Consider the following 25,698-nt stretch of genomic DNA (forward strand, 5'->3'; position numbering starts at 1 on the left):
CTTCTGGAAGCTGCCCACGCAATGCACTGCCGTAGAAGCCAGCACTGACATCTGCCATTTATACCTGATGGATAGGGTATCAGCTCCTTGTTTACTGTAACATTTTACCAGACGAAAACCTCTGATTGGTCCCAACAAGTCTTTCATTTTACATCAAAGAATCACAGGTACTTTCTATCATGGAGTATACTGGATAGGGCTTCCAAGCCAGCAAGTGTTAACAGCTAGTGTCTAATAAATATCTATATATTCTAAGGATACCTCAATGTAGGCTGGTTCTGTACCAGCAGCTGTTATGTGTGGCTGCCAATCCTTCGGTGCCTTGGACAGATATCTGGAGTCTGTTACAACCCACTTGAGTTTTGGCCACCCTAGAAAAACACAGCATATTACATACTGAGCCCCGGCATTCCAGAGAAAGCAAGTAACTTGTAGGACATCACAATATATGTATGTATCATGGTATCATTTCCGGACTGCATTTCTTCTTCTGGAAAGACAATCTATTTTTAGATTATTGGATATTATTTTGTTTGTCCAGAAGTGGCTGGAAATATTCTTTTTGGTGAAATTTTTTAGGAATGGACATTTTACTTTAACTTGTCATCAGGATTGTGGTTGTCTGAACTATATAATCTATAGTGTTAAAGTACAATTCTCTTTCCAGCAATACTTAGTATTAATGAGCATGGGCGGATCTCTACATCGTCGCTACCCATAGGAATATATGTAGGGGACCTGGCGGCAGGGTCGGACTGGCCCACAGGGGTACAGGAAAAAACCCCAGTGGGCCACACTGCCTGAGGGCCCATGCTACTTGCATATGCATAGTGCTCTGATGGGATAGTGGGTGCAGGCAGGGGCAATACTACCAGCACTGCACCCTCTGCAATGGTGGTAGATCAGCCAGTATTAATGAGGAAAAAGCTGACAGTTCAACAAATAAAACAGTCTCTTTTATAATATACATGACATGTAGTAACTTTTTACTTCTATCTTCCAACTAAATTGGCTTTCCATATTAGTGAAGATAATATATATATAATCCTGTGCGAAGATCGAACTAAATGCTAATAAGCAATATAAAAGGACATTTCTACAGCCATCAAGCCACTGTGATGAAATACGGTGTATAAATGTATAGTTCCTTCTAGAAGTTACATTTTTATGAAAATGTTATATTCCTCCAGTTTAATTTACTACCGTCCACACTAGAAATGATTTATTTCAACTTTAAGAGTTTCAAGATGCATTTTACCTCAAAGGAAAGCTAAAGTCACTTCTGAGTATCTCAGCCGTAAAACATGAAGTGTGGTGATAAATAGGAGAGGAAAAACAAGATTAACATGTTCACTGACTCCTGTTCTCTGTGCAGCTGTTATTTTCAGAAGGCTCAGAAAGGGAAGGATAAAATGAGGGGGGCGTCAAGCTGGACAGTTGCCATTTCATGGCCTAATTACAATCAGAGTGCAGAATATGTTGAGAAGATTGAAAAAGGCCAAAACTCTGATATTCTCGTATCAATGCAATGGGCAATCTGAGAGTGGAGTAGAGAAGACACTACAGAACATACAGTTTTTCACAGTAAATGTAATGCCTGACTCATAAGCATGCTCTCTGGATTTTTCAGTTAAGCTCTTAGTTGAAACGCAGGGCTACAAGGGAAGTTGGGTAGAAACACCAAGGTCAAATAATGGTCGAAATTCTTTTGTGAAAAGCCTTCAGCCAGTGTTTCCCAACTACAGTCCTCAGGGAACCCTAAAGCTGGCCATACTCTACACCAAATTTCCCCCAACCAGATGGAATGAAAATGATAATCATCGATATGCTCTCAAACACGAAAAAGGTCGTTCAGACAAGTTGGACAATTCTGTTTGATTTAAACAACTTATCTGAATGACCGCTTTCATCCGTTTTCTGGTGTTTGGGAGCAAATGGCAGATTTTCATTCCAATCAATCAACTAGTTTGCTGGTTGGATGTAAGTTGGTCTAGTGTGTGTCCAGCTTTAAGCTGGCCACACACTAGACCAACTTACATCCAACTAGTTGATTGGTTGGAATGAAAATCTGGTAAGGTATGAAAGCAAATGACAATCAGCAATTTGCTCCCAAACGCCGGAAAATGGACAAAAACTGTTTGAACAAATTGTTTAGATCAAACATTTAACAAACTGGTCTGATGACCATTTTCATCTGTTTTCTGGCATTTAGGAGCAAATTGCTGATCATCAGTTACTCCCATACGTTACCAGATTTTCATTCCAACCAATCAACTAGTTGGCTGGTTGGATGTAAGTTGGTCTAGTGTGTGGCCGGCTTTAGAGTGCAAGTATTACAGATCTCTTACTTGATGCACAGGTGTATTCATTACTGACTGACATTTTAAAAGATCCATAGGTGGAACTAATTATTTCGCTTGAGACGCTGAGGAGATCTGTAAAACATGCACTGTTAGGGGTCCCTCATCACTTAGAGTTGGAAAACACTGCCTTAAGCACAGGAAAAAGATAGTGAGCTTGTTTAAGGGGCCTTACTTATCAAGGCAGTTTTACATAAAATTATTCAGAAACGATAGTTTTGCTTTTCAGAGTTTGGCCCCTTTGGTTTATGCCACAAGTCCTCAGAACCCCAAACAGGTCTCCTCACAGAATCACAAGTGAAATAATGAGCTCCACCCGTGAATCTTTTAAAATGTGTTAGTGAGTAAGGAATACACCTGTGCTCCTGCTGGGTGACCTGGAAAAAACAGAGTTTGAGAACCACTGGCTAATGCTATCCTCAGATGACGTAAATTGCTCTATGCCTTTGGATGCATATTCGCACCGGCTGGCTCCTGAATCTGATACTGTGTGCATAAGCTGTGTCCAGATCCTCCAACATGACCCATTTCACCAGGTACAAAATGCTCTGCTCCTGGACTTCCCTCTTCATTTAGGACTGTAACCACCTGTGTTGAAACACCTTTCTCATCAATTAAAGGCCCCCATACACTAGCAATTTGAAAACCACAATTGAACAAGATTGGCAGATCTGTGTTTAATGCAATGGATCTGCAAATCACTGAAAAAGATCTGTAAAGTATGGGCGCAGATTGCTAGATTGGGAACTCCTGAGATTGGGCAATAAATCTTCAAATTGTTCAATTGTGGTTTTCAGATTGCTTAACTTGTTCAACATAGGTGACTGCAAACAAAAAATAGATGGAAAACCAGGAGCAGAGAGTTTTGTACCTGATGGAAGGGGTCATGTTGGAGGGCATGTGTTTCAGATTCCCTGGAGGAGTCTCTTGCAAATTAGAAAGACTCCTCCATTGTGCCTTGGATGTTAAGGCCCCCATACATCAGCAATTGATTGCAGCAATTCTGCAATTTGCAATCAATTGTGTATAAAAATCTTTCCCTTTTTCAATTGATTTTGACAATTCTGCAATCGATTGAAAAAGTGAAAGATTTTTATGCACAATCGATTGCAAATTGCAGAATTGCTGCAATCAATTGCTGATGTATGGGGGCCTTTACTCACGGGGACAGTGGTTATCGCCACCGCTGTCCCTGTGGGTTACATTTAGTACATACCAGGGATTTTTCCATTTGAAATGAAAATATCCATTGCACTACAGACCACTGCCACGATTATCATCACATAGGCCCCTAAGTCTTCAAAATATTTATTTTACAATATGCTATTCTTCTATTTAAAAAAATAATAATTTAAACTAATGATTTATGTTAAAGGGAAATAAAAAACTCTACCATCTGCTTCAAAAGCAATTTGAAAACTATTGTTTTCTCAGTTACCGGGCATTGAGAACACATACATACAAACAAAGCATTGAGCATATTTTTAAAGATTTTACAAATATTAGCTTTAAAAACACTTCAGATTTTTTTCCATAATTTTATTAGCAGTGAAAACAGTGAAACATATTGCATCTGTGCAGAGGATCACTCACCCTTGAATTGCACAATTTCCCCATTCTGTGTTTTTGGCAATCCTTTCAAGCAAACCTCCGTGGTAAGAGCAAGTTTTACACCACAGCTTCCCAGCAGGAAACCAATCTGATGCCCACCAGCATCCTGTTTATGGAGGAGAAAAAGACACAAATCAGAAGATAGCAAACTTACACCAATAGATATGGTTTGTCAGTCTTGAACTATAATTAGGGCTTGCTATTCAGTAAAGGATGTGCAGACGAACTATGACCGAGTAATAAGTGTACTTTATAACTATGTATTTCTGAGTCTTGATTATGAGAACATAAAATACAGATTATAGTGCGCAGACTGGCCATCTGAAGGTTGCATTAAGCCTTCTATAGTTTGGTGACATGACTTAAATATAAAAAAAAAAAAATTTAGTGAACAGAAATTAGGTACAAGTACTATATATATATATATATATACATATATATATATATACATACATACACACACACACACATATATATATATATATATATATATATATATATACACACACATACACACACATATTGATTAGCTGGACACAGTTATAAATTTGTAATACCCTCATGTATGGGCTAATTATATAATTTACTGTAGTCATCTTATGCAGGGTAATAAGAAACCCGTTGCCTGTACACAGCTATTCCCTGTTACAGTAAGATTTGTGGTTAAACAATTTGATCAAGTCAACTAAGTGCTGTACAGTTTGCAGCCATGTAGCATAAAACCGAAATGTCCATATGCAAAAGTGAGGTTAGCAGCTGAACCTTAAATAGCAGGATAATGTGCCATTTTCAATTGCATTCAGCTTGTTTTGCCCCACTGATCTGTTCAATAATGTTTGCGGTATGGATGGCCATCGATGGTTAACCACCGATGGTAGGTTGTTTACCATCGATGGCAGAGGTCCAATGATTTTCCACCAGCAATGGTACAAAGCTCCCTGACTGCTTTATTTTTTCCTTGCCTGGCGCCGTGACATGGAGCCTAGCTCAGACCCACCAACATGACCCCTTCCATCAGGTCCAAAATGCTCTGCTCCTGGACTTCCCTCTTAATTTATAATTGCAGCCACCTGTATTGGAACACCCTTCTCATTAACCAAACTTGTTCAATACAGGTGACTGCAATCAAAAATTAGGTGGCATAACCAGGAGCAGAGAGTTTTGTATCTGAAGGAAGAAGTCATGTTGGTGGGTATGCTAGCTCCATCCTCGACATGACCCGTAGAGCCAAATCCCCACTACTTCATCAAAGCCTTCCAGCTCTCATCCTAACTTGCTGCTACATGCACCATCATCCCTGTCTACTCCATCTGTGTCACACCTGTTTGTCTGCCTCTCCCCTTTAGAATGCAAGCTCTAACGAGCAGGGCCCTCTACCCTCTTGTGCTCCCCCTTACTTTCATTTCATCTACTTCTTACTCCCCACTAGCACTTGGATACTTATGCTCTGCTGCATATCTGGGTGTTATGGTCGTAACATGTAATGTAGCAATGTATATTATCCATGTACTTGTCCTAGATTGTATTGTACTGTAAGTTGCTGGTCAACCTATTTGTTTATGTACTTTGTAAGGTGCTGCGGAACACTTGTGGCGCCATATAAAGCATAATAATAATAATAATCTGATTGGCCTGCTGTCCAGTTAGTAATAGAGGAGGATTGAACATCAGTGGGTGAAACCATCAATGATTTATCAATGGTGATCATCAATGCTTAAGCCATTAATGGCCATCCCTAGTTTGTGGCCGCCGGTATTGAGATCAAGTTTAATCGTTTAAATTCTGCCATCTTTTGTAACCTGAAAATAGTCAGAATCATTTTCAGACAAATCAGTAAGTGACCCTACAACACTCACCCTGAACTAACAAAACCTATTTATGTGTGTTTCAACCAACTCTTAAAACTAATACCCCTTTTACACCAGAGCAAAAACCTGGGTTTTTGCTGGGTCTACCCGGGTCACAGCTCAGTGTAAAAGGGTCCCTGAAAAATAACCTGGGTCAAGTGACCCTGCAATCCAACCCAGGTAGCTACCAGGGTTGGACCCAGGATGGACCCAGGTAATGGTGCAGTGTAAACGGTGCAACCCGGGTTATCTTACCTGGATCATGCCTAAAATGAGCGGATTGGTGGTTGTGGAGCATTCACCTCCCACTTTTTATGACTTCACAGGTTTAGCAGGGCAGACCTGAGTTCAGTGTGAACAGGGCTGACCTGGGAGTAACCCAGATCAAAGGTGCAGTGTAAATGGGTCTGACCTGGGTCTGACCAGGGTTGGAACCATGTCCAAAAACCCAGGTCGGACCTGGGTTTTTGGTGGAAAAGAGGTATAATAGATATATCTGCTTTTGCCTTTGAAAAATAGTTCTGGTGTTTGGTAGTGACTAAATATACAAGAAGCGATTATTTTAAGTTATATGATCTTTGAGTTTTTCTTTTTAGTGATTACTATACACGTTATAGGTTCATTTGTCATGGTTTAAAGATATCATGTAGTACTAGCTTATTTTGTTTATTTTTATAATGAATGTCCTTTTAATACAAAGTAGATTTTATATAATACTGGTATCATGAAAGCTTTAGTAAAATAAATCATATCAGTGGAGTTACAGACTATCTATATGGAGGAGTCTGGAGAGCAGACATGCAAATGATAGATACCAGCAATGTATTAGGTTCCATTAACAATAACACAACAAGTAGGATAATAAGCATTACTGGAAGTGAACTGATCATGGCTGCAGATTGATGCTTTAAAGAACCTGGTATGAACCTGTAGATATCAATATGAAACCAACCAGATAATGGAGTCACAGGGGGGTATTTATCACCAATTTTCATTCATTGAAATGGGCAGTAATTCATAGCAATCAATGAAACATTTGCTTTCATTGTCTAACTTTAACTAGATCTATAGAAACTAATTGCTGATTGGCTGCTTTGGGTTACAGAGCATTATCCACTGAGTTTGCTCAACTGGAACGATAGGCCGTAGGTCAAATCACTTAGCAGCAAATTCCAGAAGTTCCTCCCCTGGGAACTCTCCTCCCTCCACACTGTTGGCTTCACCAAAGACATTGGATGGATTTCCGAGTAGGATGCAGCAAAGGCTCTGTTGGTGCAGCTTTTTAACTAGATAGCAAGCCCTCCTCATGATATCATCAGAGTCTCGCAAAGTGCAGTGGAAGGATACTCTAGGGAAAGGTCCCAATATTTCAGGTAAAGAGAAGTAGTATTATAGGAGATTGCTTTTAAATGACAATCATCACCCAGAGATGGCAAATTCAATTTAATGGCTGAATAAGTGGTTTAATTCTTTTGATGTTTTTTTTTAGAACAATGGCTTCTGTAAAACAATATTGTTCACAAAAAGGACTGTGGTCTGTGCACATTAGCAAAAGTTGCTAGGCTCATTTATTACTGCAGTAAAATAGCCCAGACTACATTATATATTTAATTATTCAAGAAAATGATGCATAAATTATGAATGGCTTCCCTCTTCTTTCATATCATTTTGCTGGAACTACATTTTAAGGTACAATTACTGGCAAAAGTTAAATGGCCTTGGGATGACTACATGGTAATAGTCACAGAGATTGATGGCCTGAAAATCTGTCCAACATCACTGGAAATTGTATTGTTACCTTTCTAGTAAGAGGTACCTCAATCGGCACTGGAATGACTTCTGCCAGGAGACAACCGTAAAAAGCAACCATAAACATGACTGGATCATTATTGGGATAAACCAGGGCCACCTGAAAGAAGGCAATTCATCAGAAAATCTACAGGTATACTGAATCCATTTATGACAGGAATACATTATATAGGAGTACACAGTACTTTCAGAGTCTTCAGAAGTGATTTCATTAACTAAAAAGGCAATATTTTAAATGCTTCATTACATACAAATGTGTTCTCATACAATGTTGCTGCAGTCACGCCAAAGAGCCCCTCTCAGTTCGCCAGATCCCATGCGACTGCCGGCACCGGGCATCTTTTTTGCAACTTTTTTATTCGAAAATGTTTCTTAGCCGCAATTTGATGCAACTAGGACACACTAGGAGACTGCACTGATTACTCTGATATGAGACACTTGCATATTTCTGTGTGACGGTCTGAATCTGTACGATGCAGAGGCCACAGTTTTTTTCCACACCAAGTTCCATTGTGCTTCGTATACAGACTCAGTCGCACACAGAGATACAAGTGACATAAATCAAAATAATCAGCACAGTCCACTGGTGTGTTCTAGTCCCTTCACATTGTGACTAAGATGCAAAAAAGACACCTGGCGCTAGCAGAGTCGCACGGGACTTGGCAGCTCACTTGCACTACATGGCGTATCGAGGCTAGATGTAAGACACCTCTGTAAAGAAACAATTTATTTGTGCACTGTTCGTGGGCAGTAGATAGAAACATGACAGTACTCACCCCAGCCATGCTTTTACTGGCACCTGTGTTCTGAATGCACCTTGGTGCATGAAAGCTTGGTGCACCACGGCTCAGTTTAAACTACAATTCTTCTGCACTGCTTGTGCTTTACCAGAGCAGAACAACAAATTGTAGTTTGTAGCACACCTCGTTTATGTAGAGAACACAAGAGCCCAGAGTATAAAACATAAGCAGCATCTGAACGAATGGTGGGGACAGTAGCGGCCATCATTTTACTATTTATAGCGGATGAGCAGCACATGCATAACTTTTAAAACCTTTTAACTATCTCACACACACAAGTATCTTTCAGTACATAAGATACATAGACCATTTCTACAGATATAGACAGAAAATGAAACTGGCAATAGAATTGGCAATCAGCATACAGTAGGTAAAGTCATAACTATAGGAAGCAATTAGTCATGGTCTATTATGAATGCAGGTAAAGTAGAATTAGGCATTATTATGGCTTTTACATGTCCCAGTTTTTCCAGGGCAGCCTGATCTGACACTGAAATGTTTTACGAGACTCCTGATGCGCATGCATTAAGATGATTAGTGGATGATTAGTGGATTTATTTCATGCCAATTTACAATAGCAAAAATAAATTGAGGTGTTTTGTAGCCTAAGCATAAGCAGCTGAGGCGTGATGAGATACCTAGAAAATCGCTGAAAGACATCCATCATCAATAGCAACAGTGCCTTTTTCACTTGTGCTGATTTTGCTGACATCCCTGTAGCTCAGCCCATTTTAAACCATCACTCAAGTTTGCCAGGAAGGAGTTTCTCAGGTATCTAACCCTGTCCCCTTCTGTGGGCTGCCCACTGAACAGTTGTAAGGTGGTAAATATTGCAGGTGCTGGTTGGGCCAGGGGATTGGTTGCACCATGCTGAAATGGTCTAGACTCTAGGGCAGGGATGGCGAACCTCAGGCCCGGGGGCTGTATAAGGCCATGGGAATCATTTGGTCTGGCCCTCAGAGCTTTTTTCTGCTAGCCTCATCTGGCTAGCAGGGTGCCTAGAATGGCACCGTGCAGCCAGAATCTAGGCAGCCGCTGCCCTTACAGATCCCCGGAGATTCCTTAGGATGCTACGGGTATCGCTGTAACCACCGGCAATTGTGGCCCCGCCCCGTGTGACGAGATGCGGAGGGGGTGTGGCCTACACCAGGCTCGCAAATAATGTTATATCTATATCAAAATGGCCCTCGGCAAAAAAAAGGTTCCCCACCGCTGCTCTAGTGTGAGCGGAGGCTAGGGCATAAGAGTGAGTGAAAGCCACACCCACACAAAACACTACTAGTGATTTTATTTGCACAAACCATGGTCACATACAGTCAAGTGCATAAATATTGGGACATCGACAGAATTTTCATATTTTGGCCTCTATTCACCACCACAATGGCTTTGAAATGAAACAAACAAGATGTGCTTTAACTGCAGACTTTCAGATTTAATTTGAGGGTAATTACATCCAAATCAGGTGAACGGTGTAGGAATTACAACGGTTTCTACATGTGCCTCCCACTTTTTAAGGGGCCAAAAGTAATGGGATTATCAACTCAAAAGCTATTTCATGGACAGGTGTGGGTTATTCCCTCGTTATTTCATTATCAATTAAGCAGGTAAAAGGTCTGGAGTTGATTCTAGGTGTGACATTTGCATTTGGAATCCGTTGCTGTTGACTCTCAATATGAGATCCAAAGAGCTGTCACTATCAGTGAAGCAAGCCATCATTAGGCTGAAAAATCAAAACAAACCCATCAGAGAGATAGCAAAAACATTAGGTGTGGCCAAATCAACTGTTTGGGACATTCTTAAAAAGAAAGAACGCACCGGAGAGCTCAGCAACACCAAAAGACCCGGAAGACCATGGAAAACAACTGTGGTGGATGACAGAAGAATTATTTCCCTGGTGAAGAAAAACCCCTTCACAACAGTTGGCCAAATCAAGAACACTCTCCAGAAGGTAGGTGTATATGTGTCAAAGTCAACAATCAAGAGAAGACCTCACAAGAGTGAATATTGAGGGTTCACCACAAGATGTAAACCATTGGTGAGCCTCAAAAACAGGAAGACCAGATTAGAGTTTGCCAAACAACATCTAAAAAAGCCATTACAGTTCTGGAACAACATCCTATGGACAGATGAGACAAAGATCAACTTGTACCAGAGTGATGGGAAGAGAAGAGTATGGAGAAGGAAAGGAACTGCTCATGATCCAAAACATACCACCCCATCAGTGAAGCATGGTGGTGGTAGTGTCATGGCGTGGGCATGTATGGCTGCCAATGGAACTGGTCCCCTTGTATTTATTGATGATGTGACTGCTGACAAAAGCAGCAGATTGAATTCTGAAGTGTTTCGGGCAATATTATATGCTCATATTCAGTCAAATGCTTCAGAACTCATTGGACAGCGCTTCACAGTGCAGATGGACAATGACCCGAAGCATACTGCAAAAGCAACCAAAGAGTTTTTTAAGGCTAAAAAGTGGAATGTTATGCAATGGCCAAGTCAATCCCCTGACCTGAATCCAATTGAGCATGCATTTCACTTGATGAGGACAAAACTGAAGGGAAAATGCCCCAAGAACAAGCAGGAACTGAAGACATTTGCAGTAGAGGCCTGGCAGAGCATCACCAGGGATGAAACCCAGCGTCTGGTGAGGTCTATGTGTTCCAGACTTCAGGCTGTAATTGCCTGCAAAGGATTTGCAACAAAGTATTAAAAAGTGAAAGTTAGATTTAGGATTGTTTAGTTTGTCCCATTACTTTTGGCCCCTTAAAAAGTGGGAGGCACATATAGAAACCGTTGTAATTCCTACACCGTTCACCTGATTTGGATGTAATTACCCTCAAATTAAATCTGAAATTCTGCAGTTAAAGCACATCTTGTTTGATTCATTTCAAAGCCATTGTGGTGGTGAACAGAGGCCAAAATATGAAAATTCTGTCAATGTCCCAATATTTATGCACCTGACTGTATGTGTGTGGGGTACAAGACTCCTTTCATGTGGCTCATGTACTTTTGCCACTGGCGCCCATATTTTGTCAAGCCCCAGCTAAAGGTACATTGCATGCATAGCAAAAGCATGTTTGGACATCATGTCCCAATTGAATTCTGTTACTGGAATGAATGAAAGGTTTTGGCACCCTGCATCATTAACAAAACTATATACTAACAAATTCCTTAGCAACACTACACCACAAGCCAGTAGTGTGCAATGCTTTGTAATTGTACACAAGCAATGAAAACGGTGGTGGTATGGTTAGTTTGGATTCACTCATCAACATTCATGCTCTCTAATCTTTTACTGGAAGATGTACACAAATTAATAGTATGAGTGAGTCAATGACAACATTATAATGGGCATATAATTAGTGCATTTACATGGGAATGTTACATTTAAATTGTAAAGGCAATCTATGACCTCACACACAGGGGCGTTTTAAGAGCTGAGAAGGCCCCATACCAGGCCCAGCATTACCATCTACGCAGTGATATATTGGCAAATATGCCATTTGGGCAAAGGAACAGCGCTAGAATCCTCGCTCCTGTACGGAACATTCTCTATGAATATATCACCAGAAAGATGGCAGCGCCTCATTGGAATAAGGAGGAAGGTTGCTGCATGGGCAGCCACAGTGGTTGGTTCTGGGTGCAGGGTGCAACACACCCATCACTCTTTATAGGTCTCCATCACATCTAGGGCTTTCTATATATATTACATTTGGTGCAAGTTTTACTAAAATAGCATTAAACCAGGAGAATACAAAATCAGTTAAAGACAAGTGTGTACTAAAGAACATGCATGCTGTAGCTGTAAATACATGCCATGTCCCTCTCTAAAAATATGTTTTGAAAAAGGAAATACTCATCCAACGGATGTACATTGCCAGCGGTAACAGAACAAGAAGACACAGAGAAAACACAACATTATCACATGTACTGAGAAAACACAGAGTATCAAGAAGAAGAATGAAGGTAGCTCAATGGATCTTAATGTTTTGGCAGCTTAGAAAGCCATACATGAGGAATGAATTAAACCTGGCATGAGCAGCCTGCGGGGTAGCAGAATAACTTATCCCGCATCACGCTGATCGTTCAGGAAGGCTCTGTGACATACGGACTGTGCCCTGTTAGCATGTACGCATGAACAGGCATCAACCAATGACAGATCCCATTACAAATTGAGGAGAAAATTACAGTGCCAGTGTGGTCTGTAACTAGATGGTCCAGTTTTCATGTACATGCCAGCTAGATAGGGCTCATGAAGACCAAACCAAACAGATCAACATTGCAGTAAGGAAGTGGAGTCTGACTGACCAAGAGGTGCTCAGCAGGTACGTGGGCAGCTCACAATGAATAGTAATCAAGGAGTACAGCACTGATAGAACCGTGAGAAACCGTGCTGGTCAAACATGCAGAGTAGAGTGGTAATATAATTATTGGGGGAACAATGCTGGTATAATCATGGGAAGTAGAATGTAATTCTTTTTCTGGTAATGTACCGCTTACATAAAGGGGACTAGAACAATTTACCCATTATGTGCCATGATTTAGGGGTTCGGGGGTATAACAGTGTAAGGCAGAGGTTCCCAAATGCGGTCTTCAAGGCTCTCCAACCGTTCAGATTTTAGAGATATCCATGGTTGAACACCCGTGGTTAAATTAAATTGGCTGAGGTGCTCATTAAGTTACCTGGGTTCAACCATGGATATCTCTAAAACCTGAACTGTTGGGGAGCCTTGAGGACCGCGTTTGGGAACCTCTGGTATAAGGACATTCTGCTAAAAGTACTGGAGAAAAAAAAAAAAAGAATGAAATTATACAACATTTACTTGTTCGGAAAATCAGGTCTATAAAATACCCCTTATTCACAGTCTACATGTCAGCCTGATGTTTCAGTATTTTAATAAATTAGCATAGTTGTTTCTATAAATCCGCTACATGCATCTTAAACAATAATTACACATGCCTGCGGTTCAGCTGTTCTCTGTAATTAAGCACACAGCAGGAGAATGGTAATCACTTGTAAATAATCACTGATATCATGATACATTACAATACTGTAACAAGCACATTTGATAAAATTTGAATGAAAAACTAAAGATTTTTTCAAGGTGAATTTGAGATTAGAATAAAAGAATCATGTAATTATATCCCTTTGAGTTGCATTGTTCTGGCAGTCTGAGGTGCCTAAAACATAAAAGCGAACTCAGATCACACTCCTTAAGAGGTCATTAAAAGATTGCTATACCTCAAGAATGATATTATGCCAATAGCATCCATAAATATATATGGACATTTTCAGGAGCGTATCATAACTGACAATATTGGGTTTAGCAGAATGTTTTGCAATTAGTTGTATATATTCTGTTTCATTTTGGGTGTTATTTTCCTTTCTTTTTGTTAACTGTATTATGTTTGAAAAGGTATCACAAAGGCCAGGCGATATATTGAACGATATATCGTTCCGACGCGGATCAGAACGACATATCGTCCATATCGCTTAGTGTGCGCCCTCAATCGCACGTTCACATTGACATCGTCCCATCTGATGTGCTGCAAGTCAGTTGGGTCGACGTCGCTGACGACCGCATGCAGATGAATGCATAATAGAAGGGTATATCGCGATGTCGCACACCGGTTCATTCAGTGTGTACGGCCGCCTGAAAAATATCCCTCCATCGGGTGTCAGGTTGGCTGGGATACACGTTGTTCTGATGTTTTATGTTTTATACAATTACAGGACAGTATAAGCAAAAAAAAGCATTGTGTCCAATAATAACCTTATAAGACTGTTAACTTGTTGAGAACAATAGGAAACTCTTAATGATATTGGTCAGCAGCTACAATACTGTATGTGTGGTCTTGCTTTGAAATTTCCTAGACCTTAGACATATGACTAAAGTTCCTCCATCCTTCGACATCTGGAAAATGAAAGTTAGGTGAGGCTTATATAGTGTCACTAATATCTCTCTTGCCTCCCATAGTAAGCTTTTTTTTCTGGTATACAAAGTACAGATGAACCACAGTTATCTATCAAGTCTCTGTAGACCTGCGTTGTCATTGCAATAGCTGCATTCTGATCATATTCCCCATATAGAATCCAGGGTTCCTTAACGATCGTGATCATTTAAATGAATAGAGTTCTTTCTATTGCAAGTTAAGAGGCAAAATGTAACTTGGTACAGTAACAAGATACCTACTTTGCAGACTCAAAATTAGATTTAAGGGAGAAATAAAGCTAATTAAAGGACCAATATCCTTAAAATAAAAGTTGTATTATGTATAAAAAAGCAACAAATAATGGTCACAAATATAATTTACTTTGTCCTCAATTAACAGCAAATTTATATTGTTCCATTGTTCCTATGCTTCATTAGATAAAAGCTGAATATACACGGTGATCTCTCTGAAAACTGTCAGCACAACTGGCCCAATATCTACCAGCCTGTATACTCCATGTAGACAACACAAGTCACCAAGTCTGTGTCATATTGTGCATAGACAGTAATAATCTTATTTTCACATGTATATTTCTGAATGCTATTAGTAGCTTTTTATTTTTTTCTACATAAGAAAACTTTTATGTAGGGTTTTGCAGACCTCTAGGTAAACACATGGTGAAAAACAGTTTAAAATAAATGTGCTTCCTGATGCCACACTACAGTATGAGATAGAATACAAGTTGGTGGGTTTGCAGATCTACAGATAACATACAGAGACTCTTACTGTGTACACACCTGGGCGACCAGGTGACTCAGCGATGCGATGTAACGGTATGTATCTCATCGCCGCACACACTGCACAATCCGCTGTACGACGGTGCAATATATTGTTGCGCGTCTAATGTAAACTACACAGCACAGTCAGTGGCGTCATCCGACAGGAAGATGCAACCACCCAATTAATCTATTCATCAATAAATTGGGTGGTTTTCAGAGTACACATTATACAAAGGTTGTTCTGAACCAGCGTGGACAATTTATCGTATAGTGTGTACCCAGTTTAAGATTGTTACATATTATGGAGGTGAAAGCTAAGCCTATGTAATATATGGGTCAGAAAAGTACAAATAAAAACAAAACAATATAAGCATAACAAGCATGCACACACGCATAAAAGTAACAAATTATGACATTACCCTGTCACCTGGTTTTAGCCCTTGCTCATTTTTGGTTCCCAGCTTGTTGAGCAGGGTGTACGCCAGTCTCAAACTTCTGGTCCACAGTTTGCCTAAAGCAAAAGAAACCTGGTTTTACAATTACAGCTCAAGCACAATACAATTCTCAGAGTTAGACATTGCATTTGAAGACGTGCTGTCTCTATTTGTGTAGAGTATTAAATATTAAACTATAAACACTAACTCACACCTGTCCAAATAGCAACCCTCCAAGTTTATTTGTGGCAGCCCTCTGACCCAGAAACAATTGAAAAAACACGGACAAGTTAGAAACATCCCTTTTATATGCTGTTTGCAACACAAGGCATTGTCGGAGCCATCTTACCATACGTAAGGGTATAGATGGGTTTTCCCGTCACATCAAGTGCAGTGAGACATGAACATTTAACTTGTGTTGTCCCCCAGCGCTGCAGAGCTGCTTCAATGGATGGAGGCCAATTACACACCACTCCTAAAGGCTCTCCTTTCACAGGGGTCATCTGGCGACCTTCTGGTTTTGGTTGGTTGGGATCTGGCCTAGGAACTGAGCAGGACAGACATTAAATATACAAAAGCAGCTTAGAGACACAAACAAAATGTAAATGAAGCAGTCCTATTTCTTATCCAAATTAGCGTACATATTTACTGAATGTACAGGGAGTGTAAGGCATCTACAGATGGAGAACCTAGTAATTTGAAACATGAGGTAAGGCAAGCAGGAGTATAAGTCAGACTGTGTTAGAAGCCCTCTGCAACTTCCTTGTTAGTGGGGCATCATGGTAGGAGGCAGGCTTTTTATCTCTAAATGTGTCTAATACCCCTATCGAACCTAAAAACTTTTTCTGTACTAACCACCCCCAATTCACATCAGGGTGAGGACCCAGGTTTTTCGTGAGTAGTCCCCCTTCACCTGGGTTTTCCCGTGACCCAGTTCTTCAGTCTATCAGATGATGTAGTCTCCAAGTTCCCACTGTATTCTTCAATCAAGTAGTTTTAGGCATGACCAGGGTCATACCTTTCAGACTTTTGCAAGTCCCGGCAAAAACCCTGGCCAATTGCAGGGTCGGGGACCCGGGGCCGTCAACCCAGGTATTTCCTTTCAGACATAAGCTGGACCCGGGTCAATGTGTGTGCAGAGCAAACAACCCAGGTTTTTTTGGGCGTCCATCTGGAGTTTTGACAATCGTATTATTGTGTTTGTTAGATTTGCAAAATAGTCAATAAAGATCTACTTGGAGATATAAACATTTAAAAAGATATCCATAAAAGTGGAAAGTGGAGTCAGCTTTTAAAATAAGCAGTCTAGGAACAGAATTGGACAAGTAAAAAAAAAATATTTTAAAGTGTAAACTGTAAATGTTTAAAGTATTATAGAACAATAAAATGAGAGTGTGATTGCTTACATAATTGTCCCTCTCTGCTGTAAGACTGTAGAGAGATTTGCAGCAATTTTAATATGCTGGAAACTTCTAATTTAATACGGTACAAGCATTCTCTCTGTGCAGATGAAAGATCAAATCTGTCCATATATGTAGTTACCTTCAACAATCTCTTCAAAATCATCCACAAAGAATTCTTTTAAAGGAGGCCTTTTTGGTCGCTTCAATGTATTAAGCAACTGCTGGATCTTTGTAGACACGCGACTATTGACAGCAACACCTGTAACAGAATAAACATCAGCATAAGATTCCGATGTCAAACCAGAAAATGGAAAAAAAAATGTATTCAGTGCTATTTGCGGTAATAATGGCACATACTGTAGACATGAATGGGCATTGACCATTGACTGTAAAATATCTGCTAAATATTTATATAAGGAGGGGACTGTGGTAAAATCAGGGAACTATGCGTACTGAAAATAAAGTGAAGCCTGTCTGGTAACCAGTCTCACCCAGCAATGTAATATTTGTTCTGAACTGCAATGATATATTCTAAAGTGTGGTCTACCATGACTTATCAAAAGTGTCCCATAAGAAAGCTACAGTATGTTCAGCCAAACCTGTTAGGGCACCCAGTCAGCGAAGGCACCATGTTATGCCGGCCCCTAGCCTAAGTCTTAGCATGACTTACTCGGCTAGTGGTCAGCCATGTAGTGATGGGTGTAGTAGGTGTTCAAATCCCGACAGCAGAAGCCCGGCAGGATTGAAGATCCCGAACGACAAAAGGTAAGTATTAACTACCCCTAACTCTCCTTTAGGGGTGCCTAACCCTAACCTCCTCACCAAATGCCTAAACCTAACCCCCCTTCCCCGCAGCCTAACCCTAAGTCTAAGAGGGGGGTGCCTAACCCTAACCTCCCCCAGGGGGTGCCTAACCCTAACCCACCCTTCCCCTAGCCTAACCATAACCTCCCAGGGAGGTGCCTAACCCCAAGTCCCCCCGGGAGCCCCTAACCTAACCCTCCCCCCTGGCGGCTGTCCGCGCCCGGATTACCTTCGATTGGTAAGCCAGGGGGGGGGGGGGGGGGTCGGGCTCCCAGCATAGGTCTAATGAAAGGCATTGGGATTTCCACGCCTGTCATTAGTACCACGCCGGGATTAGAAAGTCGGGAAGCCGGCGGTCGGGATTTAGACTGTCTGCTTCTTGACTACATCCCGTTGTGACAGACGTGCTGATCAGCTGAAGAACTGCTTTTGCCTAAAAAGACACACACGAGCTTAAATGGATTGCCCTCTATTACCTGACAAGAGGTCGCTCTTTGTGCTTCTCCTAGCTCAGGAAGACACCCAATTACCCTCTCCATTGTGCAATCAAACAGGGAATAGCTATCAAAGTTCAGCGCCATCAAGGGAACGAACGAAGGCTTAAGAGAGGTAGCCTGACTGTTCAGAGAAATTTCTACACCTGACTTTCAGGTTGAACGGCTGGTCTCCTAATATTCTAAATAAATGGATTTGATGAGCAAAAAATGAGAGGACATTGGGGTTGAGCACTGTAGCTTGGTTGCCGAGGCGACACACCAGGGAACGAGGACTATAGGCCCCCAAGTCTATAATGCTCAGGCAGCATATAACACGCCTTCGAGCGGCCAGCCGTTGCCAAGTGGGCAAGAGAGTTATAAATTAGCCTGTTATACCCACAAGGTCTACCTGGAACAACATAGGAAATGACAGGGTAATAGTTAAACATGATTTGGCATTCTTTAAAGATAATGCTGCAAATTCTGGAAAAAAAAAATCATTCAGAAAACCACAGGTCCCAAAAGATACAGAAAACAAACATAGCTGTCATCAGCACATTGTTCTAATCCAGCATGAAGGCAGACATTTCCTATTCACATGTCTGATTAATTCAAATGTATGCAAACATTCTCATTGTACGTAAGGTTAAAAGGCACAAACAGAAGGACACATTTAAAATATTTGAAAGGTGAAACAATACGCTAAGTATTCTTTTTCATACCCAGATGTGGGGCAGCTGCACCCCACCTGAATTCTGTTTGTTGGAAAGAGGTAAATATATTTAACAATAAATGTTTAGTGTCATAGCTGATCTAATACTTTCCCAGGTTAATTCATTGGTCAGTATGCACTTTTTGTTGCTCTTTTAATAATAACGAAATCATCAAAATACGCTGTGCACAGTTAAGGTAATTGAACTATGCATTACGTATAATGTGCTGGTCAGCTGGGGTCTCTATTCTCATGACACAATACATGAAAGGACACCACACTAAATGCTCATTTCTAACGAGGTCTCAGAGGCCTAAATTAATGAATCAAACTGAACAGGGCTATAATTATACAATGTTTCCACCGAGGAAAACTGTAAAAACATGACCTAATAGTGGACCCTAGACAAGAGTATTGGTAAATCTAGAAGTGACGTCAAAGGAAAAGAATATAATTTATATGCATTTTTCCAACTCTATTAAAAAAAACCATGAAATCACATATTAAATATCTTCAGCTTTTGTGTTGTGCCACTGGGTGCAAATTCTTGTGTATAACTGATGGTGCCAGAAGGGACGTTCCTCCTCAGTAACTGACAACAATTTTATCACGATGTTCTTGGGCAAACTGAATAACCACAGGGGAGCGCTTTCTTTTCTGAGCACTACCGCCGCATTTATCAAACTGAAATTCTTTTCTATTTTTACAAATTATTGAATGAAAAAAATTGTTTGTGAAAAAGGTTGTTTCTTTTTTTTTCTCCATTAAATTCACAGAACTCAAGAGACTGGTTTGCTAAAGACAGGCATACACTGAGACACAGAACAGGCCTCTTACCATCTGCAGTGTCCATTAAGCTGGACCTTCGGGCTGCTTTGTGCATCCCCTTCACCAGGCCGGTGGGTGGTAGGTCAATATTTGCTGGGCGCACAGAGGAGGAGGATGAGGAGGTTGTGTTTGTGGTGCTTGTGACATCGGGAGGAACAGAGAAACTCTCTGTAAACAAATCATAAAACCATACATCAATAATAAAGCCGCAGGAGGCGAGAGTGAAAACATTAAAACTGGATTCCTCTGGGAACAGTTGGCTACAGGGTAAATCAGCAAAAAGATTCCAGCAACTGCAAACTGTTATTTTTAAATCAAATATGCTGTGTTTATTCACACAAATAAAAATAAAGTGTTCACAACTGTATTCACTCAGTGAAGAAATACTACTCGGTTTTACAATTCAGAAGCAAGATATTAGATTTTATAGGCAAAATACAACACAATTCATACTCAAATGGAGAACGGGTTCCAAAACTAAATTGCTGCAGCCAGTTGTTTGAGCCTGAACCTTTCCTGGTCTCTCCCTCATTCGAGGGAGAGAACGTCTTATTTAGAAGCACTAGGTTTCTGAGCTGAGAGCTCTGTAACAAGGTCTCTGCTCTGACTGCTAGCACTGGCACCAGGACACAAGCTGGCATTCTGAAACTTGCTCAGAGGGGAATCTCTCTGATCCAGCAGCAATGTACATGGAGCTCGCTATGGAAATACTCAGCGCAGAGCTGTTGAAGGATTAGTTCTCTTCTGGAGCAGCAAGTGGCCCTGGGTGGAAGATTGTTGGGTAGATGATAAGATGAGGATTGGTTTAATAGAAAATGATAAGAGGTGGTTCAACATAGAGGCTGAGGGGCTAATGATTGATGGAGGATGAGTGGTTAACGAAGGGTTAATAATGGATAATGAGAGGTTAAAGACTTATAGAGGATGAGGGGTTTATTGATTGATAAAAAATGACGGCGAGGTCAATGAATGATGGATGACGGTTTGGGTTTTAATTAAAAAAAAAAATCACACCACAATGAAATGTGCTGTGCACAGATACAGATGTGTCCTCTTGCATCTTTACCGTTCACGCTACAAACATGTGCACACATCGCGCCATACGATTACCCGCAGCAGCATACGCTACGCACTGCGATCGCACCATGCAATCCTATGGACTCGCTGTTGCACACGCATTGCTGGCGCCTCGCGCCATGCGTGGAGCGTTTTGCCGTGTACGCAGCAAATATGCAAGAGGACACATTTGTAAGGTTGGAATACACAACTGGCTAGACTGAGCGCCGTGTCACTTCTGCACTTAGGACCTAAGGCCGACTGACCGAAGGTGGCTAGGGTATGTGACTGATTGGCAGAGTCTCACTAACAGTGCTCAAGACCATGTTATGAACGCTCTCTTCATCAGAGAGGTAAAGCTGAAAATTGTAGCAATCATTGAATCACTGAAACACAATTCTATTTTAGCTTAGGATTAAGGGGCATATGTATCAAAGCTTGATGCGAGATAAAATTGTGAAATATATATCACCAACCAATCAGCTCCGAACTATCATTTCTTAAACACAGCCTGCAAAATGTAAGTTAGAAGCTGATTGGTTGGTGATATACATCTCACATCAAGCTTTGATACATATGCCCCTAAAAGTACTGTAATATAAATTTTCCTTAATTCACCACATCAAGGTATTGCTGTGCGTTAGATTTAGCTAATGGTTACTTGTTCTATAATGTATAGGCAAAATAAAAAGTTCCAGAGATATCGGATACCAAGGGGGTGATTTATCAAACCTTCTAAAGACCAGCGCAGGTGATGCACATAGCAACCAGTCAGATATTATCCACCAGCTACATCCGATTGGTTGCTATGGGGCGACACTGCCCACGTTTCCTCTTTGGAAGGTTTGATAAATCTCCACTTATGTGAGAATCACAAATATATGCGCAAGAAAAATCAGAGCTGATTACAATAAAGCTGATGTTTTAAGACAAATAATTTATATTTGCACACCAGCCAGTCTTATGCATGGATCCTTCCACAGCATAAAGCAGCTGATATCAAGACCCGGGAACCTGGTCTCCCATTACAAAACACCATTTTCTTGTAGGATTAATTAAAATTTTAGGTTTAGCGGTAACAACAAAAGAGAAAGATTGTATCACATGAACCGGTGACATTGAATATATTCTAATAGCTAAAAATAAGGAATTTTATATAAAGATCATCTGCGGCTTACATATAGTATAAACTGCCATTTTGAAGGCTAAAGAAGTGTTAATGATTAGGCTGTAAAATTCAATAGGAGCCTGTGACATCACTGAGGCTTTTCCTGACTAATACTCATCAGACACTGGTTGCTCATTAGTTAATAAACGTTTAAAGCACACATGGAGGCGTTTTGCCATTGCAACGGCATCGTAACTTGCTCCCTTAGCATTCGGACTCATGCATTTTTGTACACAGCCCAATGGGGCTGTGAACAATAATCTCCAAGTCAGGAGGTACCGTAACTACTCAGGCCCATTGAATTGAACCTATGGTGTCTCTGCTGTTGGCAGGTGCTCTTAAAGCACTTTATACAACATAGAACAGTATGTACAGCAGTGCCTGATTAACAAAGGGAGGCTGTGGTCTTACAGTAGTTTTATTTATGAGAAGGACTCGCAATATGTCTCTCTATTCTAACAAATAATGTCATATGACTAATTATTCACTTCCTGTTTTTCGGTTGATAAGTGGACTGTAAAAAGGGATAGCATTGATAATAGCATTGTAAAACATTTTTCTGTTTACATTACAAACCATCTCTATACATAGCTATATAACAGAGCTCCTGTTAATTCATTTTTACTTGTGGGGAGTGTAAGCATTTTTACATTTTCCCGAAACTATATTCCAGAGCGCTGATCATCTGTAGCAATATATTTCCCAGAAGTGTGGTGTACTATGAATGATAAGATACTGTAAGATGTATTATAAAAGCACACTATATGCACATAAGAAATTTATTTTCATACTTAGGTATTTCATCTCTTAAATGGTCAATTCATTATTATCCGTGTTATGTAAATACCTATGTGAGTATTAGAAAGTACATCAGCTAAGGATCCACTGGTGCTCTTAACATCTCCGTGTGACAATGTAGATGAAGCTGAAGATGACGTAGATGATCCCTGGACAGATTTATTGATCCAGGATTCTGTGTTCTGTAAACTTTGTGCAAGAACAGCAGAAAGAGCAGCCTGACGTCTCAGGGAACCTTCGTCTTCAGAGGCTGATGAAGTATCTGTAATGTAAATAAAGAAATAAATAGAAGCTGATGGTTCTACAACGCAGGTGCGGTTCTCTAGAGCACAGGTTCTCAAACTCTGTCATCAGGACCCCAAACAGTGCAGGTTTTCCAGACCTCTTCACAGAATCACAAGTGAGATATTAGCTCCACCTTTGGATCTTTTAAAATGTGTCAGTAAGTAATGACTACCCCTGTGCACCAGCCTGGTGACCTGGAAAAAGTGACCTGTGTGAGATCCTGAGGACGGAGTTGGAGAACCTTTGCTCTAGAGCATAACAGTAAAAACAAAAGTTAGAATATTCTGCCAAAGCCTGGACCAGTGAGGAACAATACACAGACCATCCAAATCAGTTAGGATCCTGCCACATGTATGGGTAACCAAACAGGAAAGATCCAGTGGTACCACTGAACAGCCAGCAGTCTATAAGCCGAGCCAATGACTGCATGCAGTAATAACCTACTGCAATTTTGGCCAGGAAAGGTTACAATAGAAAATAGTATTTATTGTTCTCTACCATCTTTGGTGGCCATAGGAGGCATACACATGCAGCTATTTTCAGACCTAACTGTTCCACCTAAATGCCACCCATGAATACCTCTATAACAAGTGAAGGTAGGTTATTTTTGCAGGGTATGGTGCTTAGGAGATTACAAATGAGTGAGAGAGGACGGCAGCTACAAAAGCACAGGCATAGCAACACCACTTCTGCTTTATTCTGTTAAGGATGCAATGGTAGGAGCCCAGAGATTACATTATTCAGGACAGAGCAGGGTTGAAAAAGAAAGTAAACACCTTAATGGGTAATACATGTATGTATAAGGACTCACATTGCTAAGCCCTAATAAGTACTGTGTTGATGTGTAAGACATCGATTTTTAGTAACAATGTCGTCTTACTGCTAAGATCTTTAGTGCATTACGCCCTGAATCCCAGAGTTCTCACAACAGTCAGCACAGCAGAAAACCAAAGCACTAAGCACAAGTACGGCCTCCTGCCATATGGAAGAGAGATTCAGGTCAGACGTGTGGAAAATAAAGCTACAACCTTACGATCCCTCAGAGTGTGCTAATCAAATCACACATTGCAGACAATATGCACAAAGCTTGTGCTCTTATTTACTGGGTATTAGAGATTAGCCAGAAGTATTACCATGGCCTAATTCTCATGTGCTTCAACTTTCTTCACCAAGTTTCGGCTTTATTATATCCATTGTGTCTAAAATAATTCAGATTTTAGCAGTGAAGTTGAATAATCAGACATTTCTTTTATGGTCGGTTTGTACCTCCCGTAGTTGCGGGAGTTTTGTCCTAAGAATATCAGATACAAACTTCAATACAGTGGCACATTTGGACAAGCCCTCTCTACATATATTAATATAAGTTGAATCAATGCCCAGGTGAATGTACTCCGTTTATTTGGCGATCTTGGTGCTTGTAGTTTATTTATTTGTATTACTGAAAAGCTATTGCTTTTGCCAACCCAGATTCAAAATAACATATGGAAGGTTTTCGAACACACGGAATGGTTTATGTTAAGTAGTATCATTTAAAATAACTCCTGTTATTACTATATATGTGTCTCTCTCTGTGAAACTCCCCCGGACAATATACCCCTCACCTTTTGTCATTGATTTCCCCTCCCTTCCGCCTTTCCTTCTTTTTGTTTCTTTCTTCTACTCCTTTATTCTCACCCTCTTTTCTCCCAATGTACTCCTACGTTGACACAGATTATATTGATATAATGGTGGGCTTATATATAGATGCTGGTGTGATAAAAATGTTAATTCAAATATTAATCACCGTTTATACTGGTTGTATAGGTTGTGCAGTTTGAATGACATTGATTATATATTATACTAGACTTCTATTCGGTGTATTATATTGATTCTTTCTACAGTATATGTAATTTTATATACTAAACTATATTCAGGTACTTTGTTTCTTTGTATTCCGAAATAACTTCAATTTATATTTGTTCTAATGTCTAAAAGTTTGAAAGATCAACAGTAATTTTGTATATTGTTTGTTCCAAGAAACAGACTAGTTGTTTATCAGATAATTTCATTTTATTTAACTCTTGGAGTGTACAATGTATAATTGTTCTATTGCTGTTCAATAAAAAGATTTTTTTTTAAAAAAGAAATGCTATTGCTTTTAAATGACAATTTAGGAATGTTTAAAATTTTAAGAGAATGGTAAAACATAAGGGAAAACAAGTCAAAACAAGGCTTAAAGTGTGACCATGCCCTTAAGGAAAAGACCAGGCAGATTCCAACTCATTTTTTATCATACAAAGGCACAGAAGTTGGATTTGTATTGCTTATTCTACACTTTCAAGTCAGGCTAGAAGTCTTTACTGACCCATGTCCCCGACACTTTAATAGTGGCTGTGCAAGCAAATTCCCTAATGTATTTTATTGTGTATGTCTTAAGGGAATAGTTAATTAACCTAATGTTGTTCACCCTAAAAACCTTCTTAAGATGCTTCTACTTTAAAATGTTTGACTTAAAACAGTAGAAACCCCACAAGAGTGGGAGTAGGGACTGCAGGTATTACGCCAGTCACCAAAGAGAGCAGGTTCAAACATGGAGGCCAAACTCCCCACCCCCC

General features: G+C 40.3%; 1 protein-coding gene across 1 annotated transcript in view; it reads right to left on the reverse strand.

The window, feature by feature from the left end:
- The window catches only part of DIP2B (DIP2 acetate--CoA ligase B (putative)), a 258,999-nt gene that overhangs the window by 58,619 nt on the left and 174,682 nt on the right, over positions 1-25,698 (reverse strand). The window contains exons 5-12 of the mRNA XM_088465945.1: positions 22,869-23,081; positions 19,807-19,965; positions 17,117-17,236; positions 15,924-16,121; positions 15,560-15,651; positions 7,617-7,727; positions 3,954-4,077; positions 262-371 (exon numbers count right to left, since the gene is read on the reverse strand). Coding sequence (XP_088322071.1) covers positions 262-371; positions 3,954-4,077; positions 7,617-7,727; positions 15,560-15,651; positions 15,924-16,121; positions 17,117-17,236; positions 19,807-19,965; positions 22,869-23,081 — 1,127 coding nt within the window. The remainder of the gene's footprint in view (positions 1-261; positions 372-3,953; positions 4,078-7,616; positions 7,728-15,559; positions 15,652-15,923; positions 16,122-17,116; positions 17,237-19,806; positions 19,966-22,868; positions 23,082-25,698) is intronic.

This window comes from Taudactylus pleione, unplaced genomic scaffold (genome assembly GCF_031769625.1).
Source record: "Taudactylus pleione unplaced genomic scaffold, aTauple2 ptg000065l, whole genome shotgun sequence".
Taxonomy (NCBI): domain Eukaryota; kingdom Metazoa; phylum Chordata; class Amphibia; order Anura; family Myobatrachidae; genus Taudactylus; species Taudactylus pleione.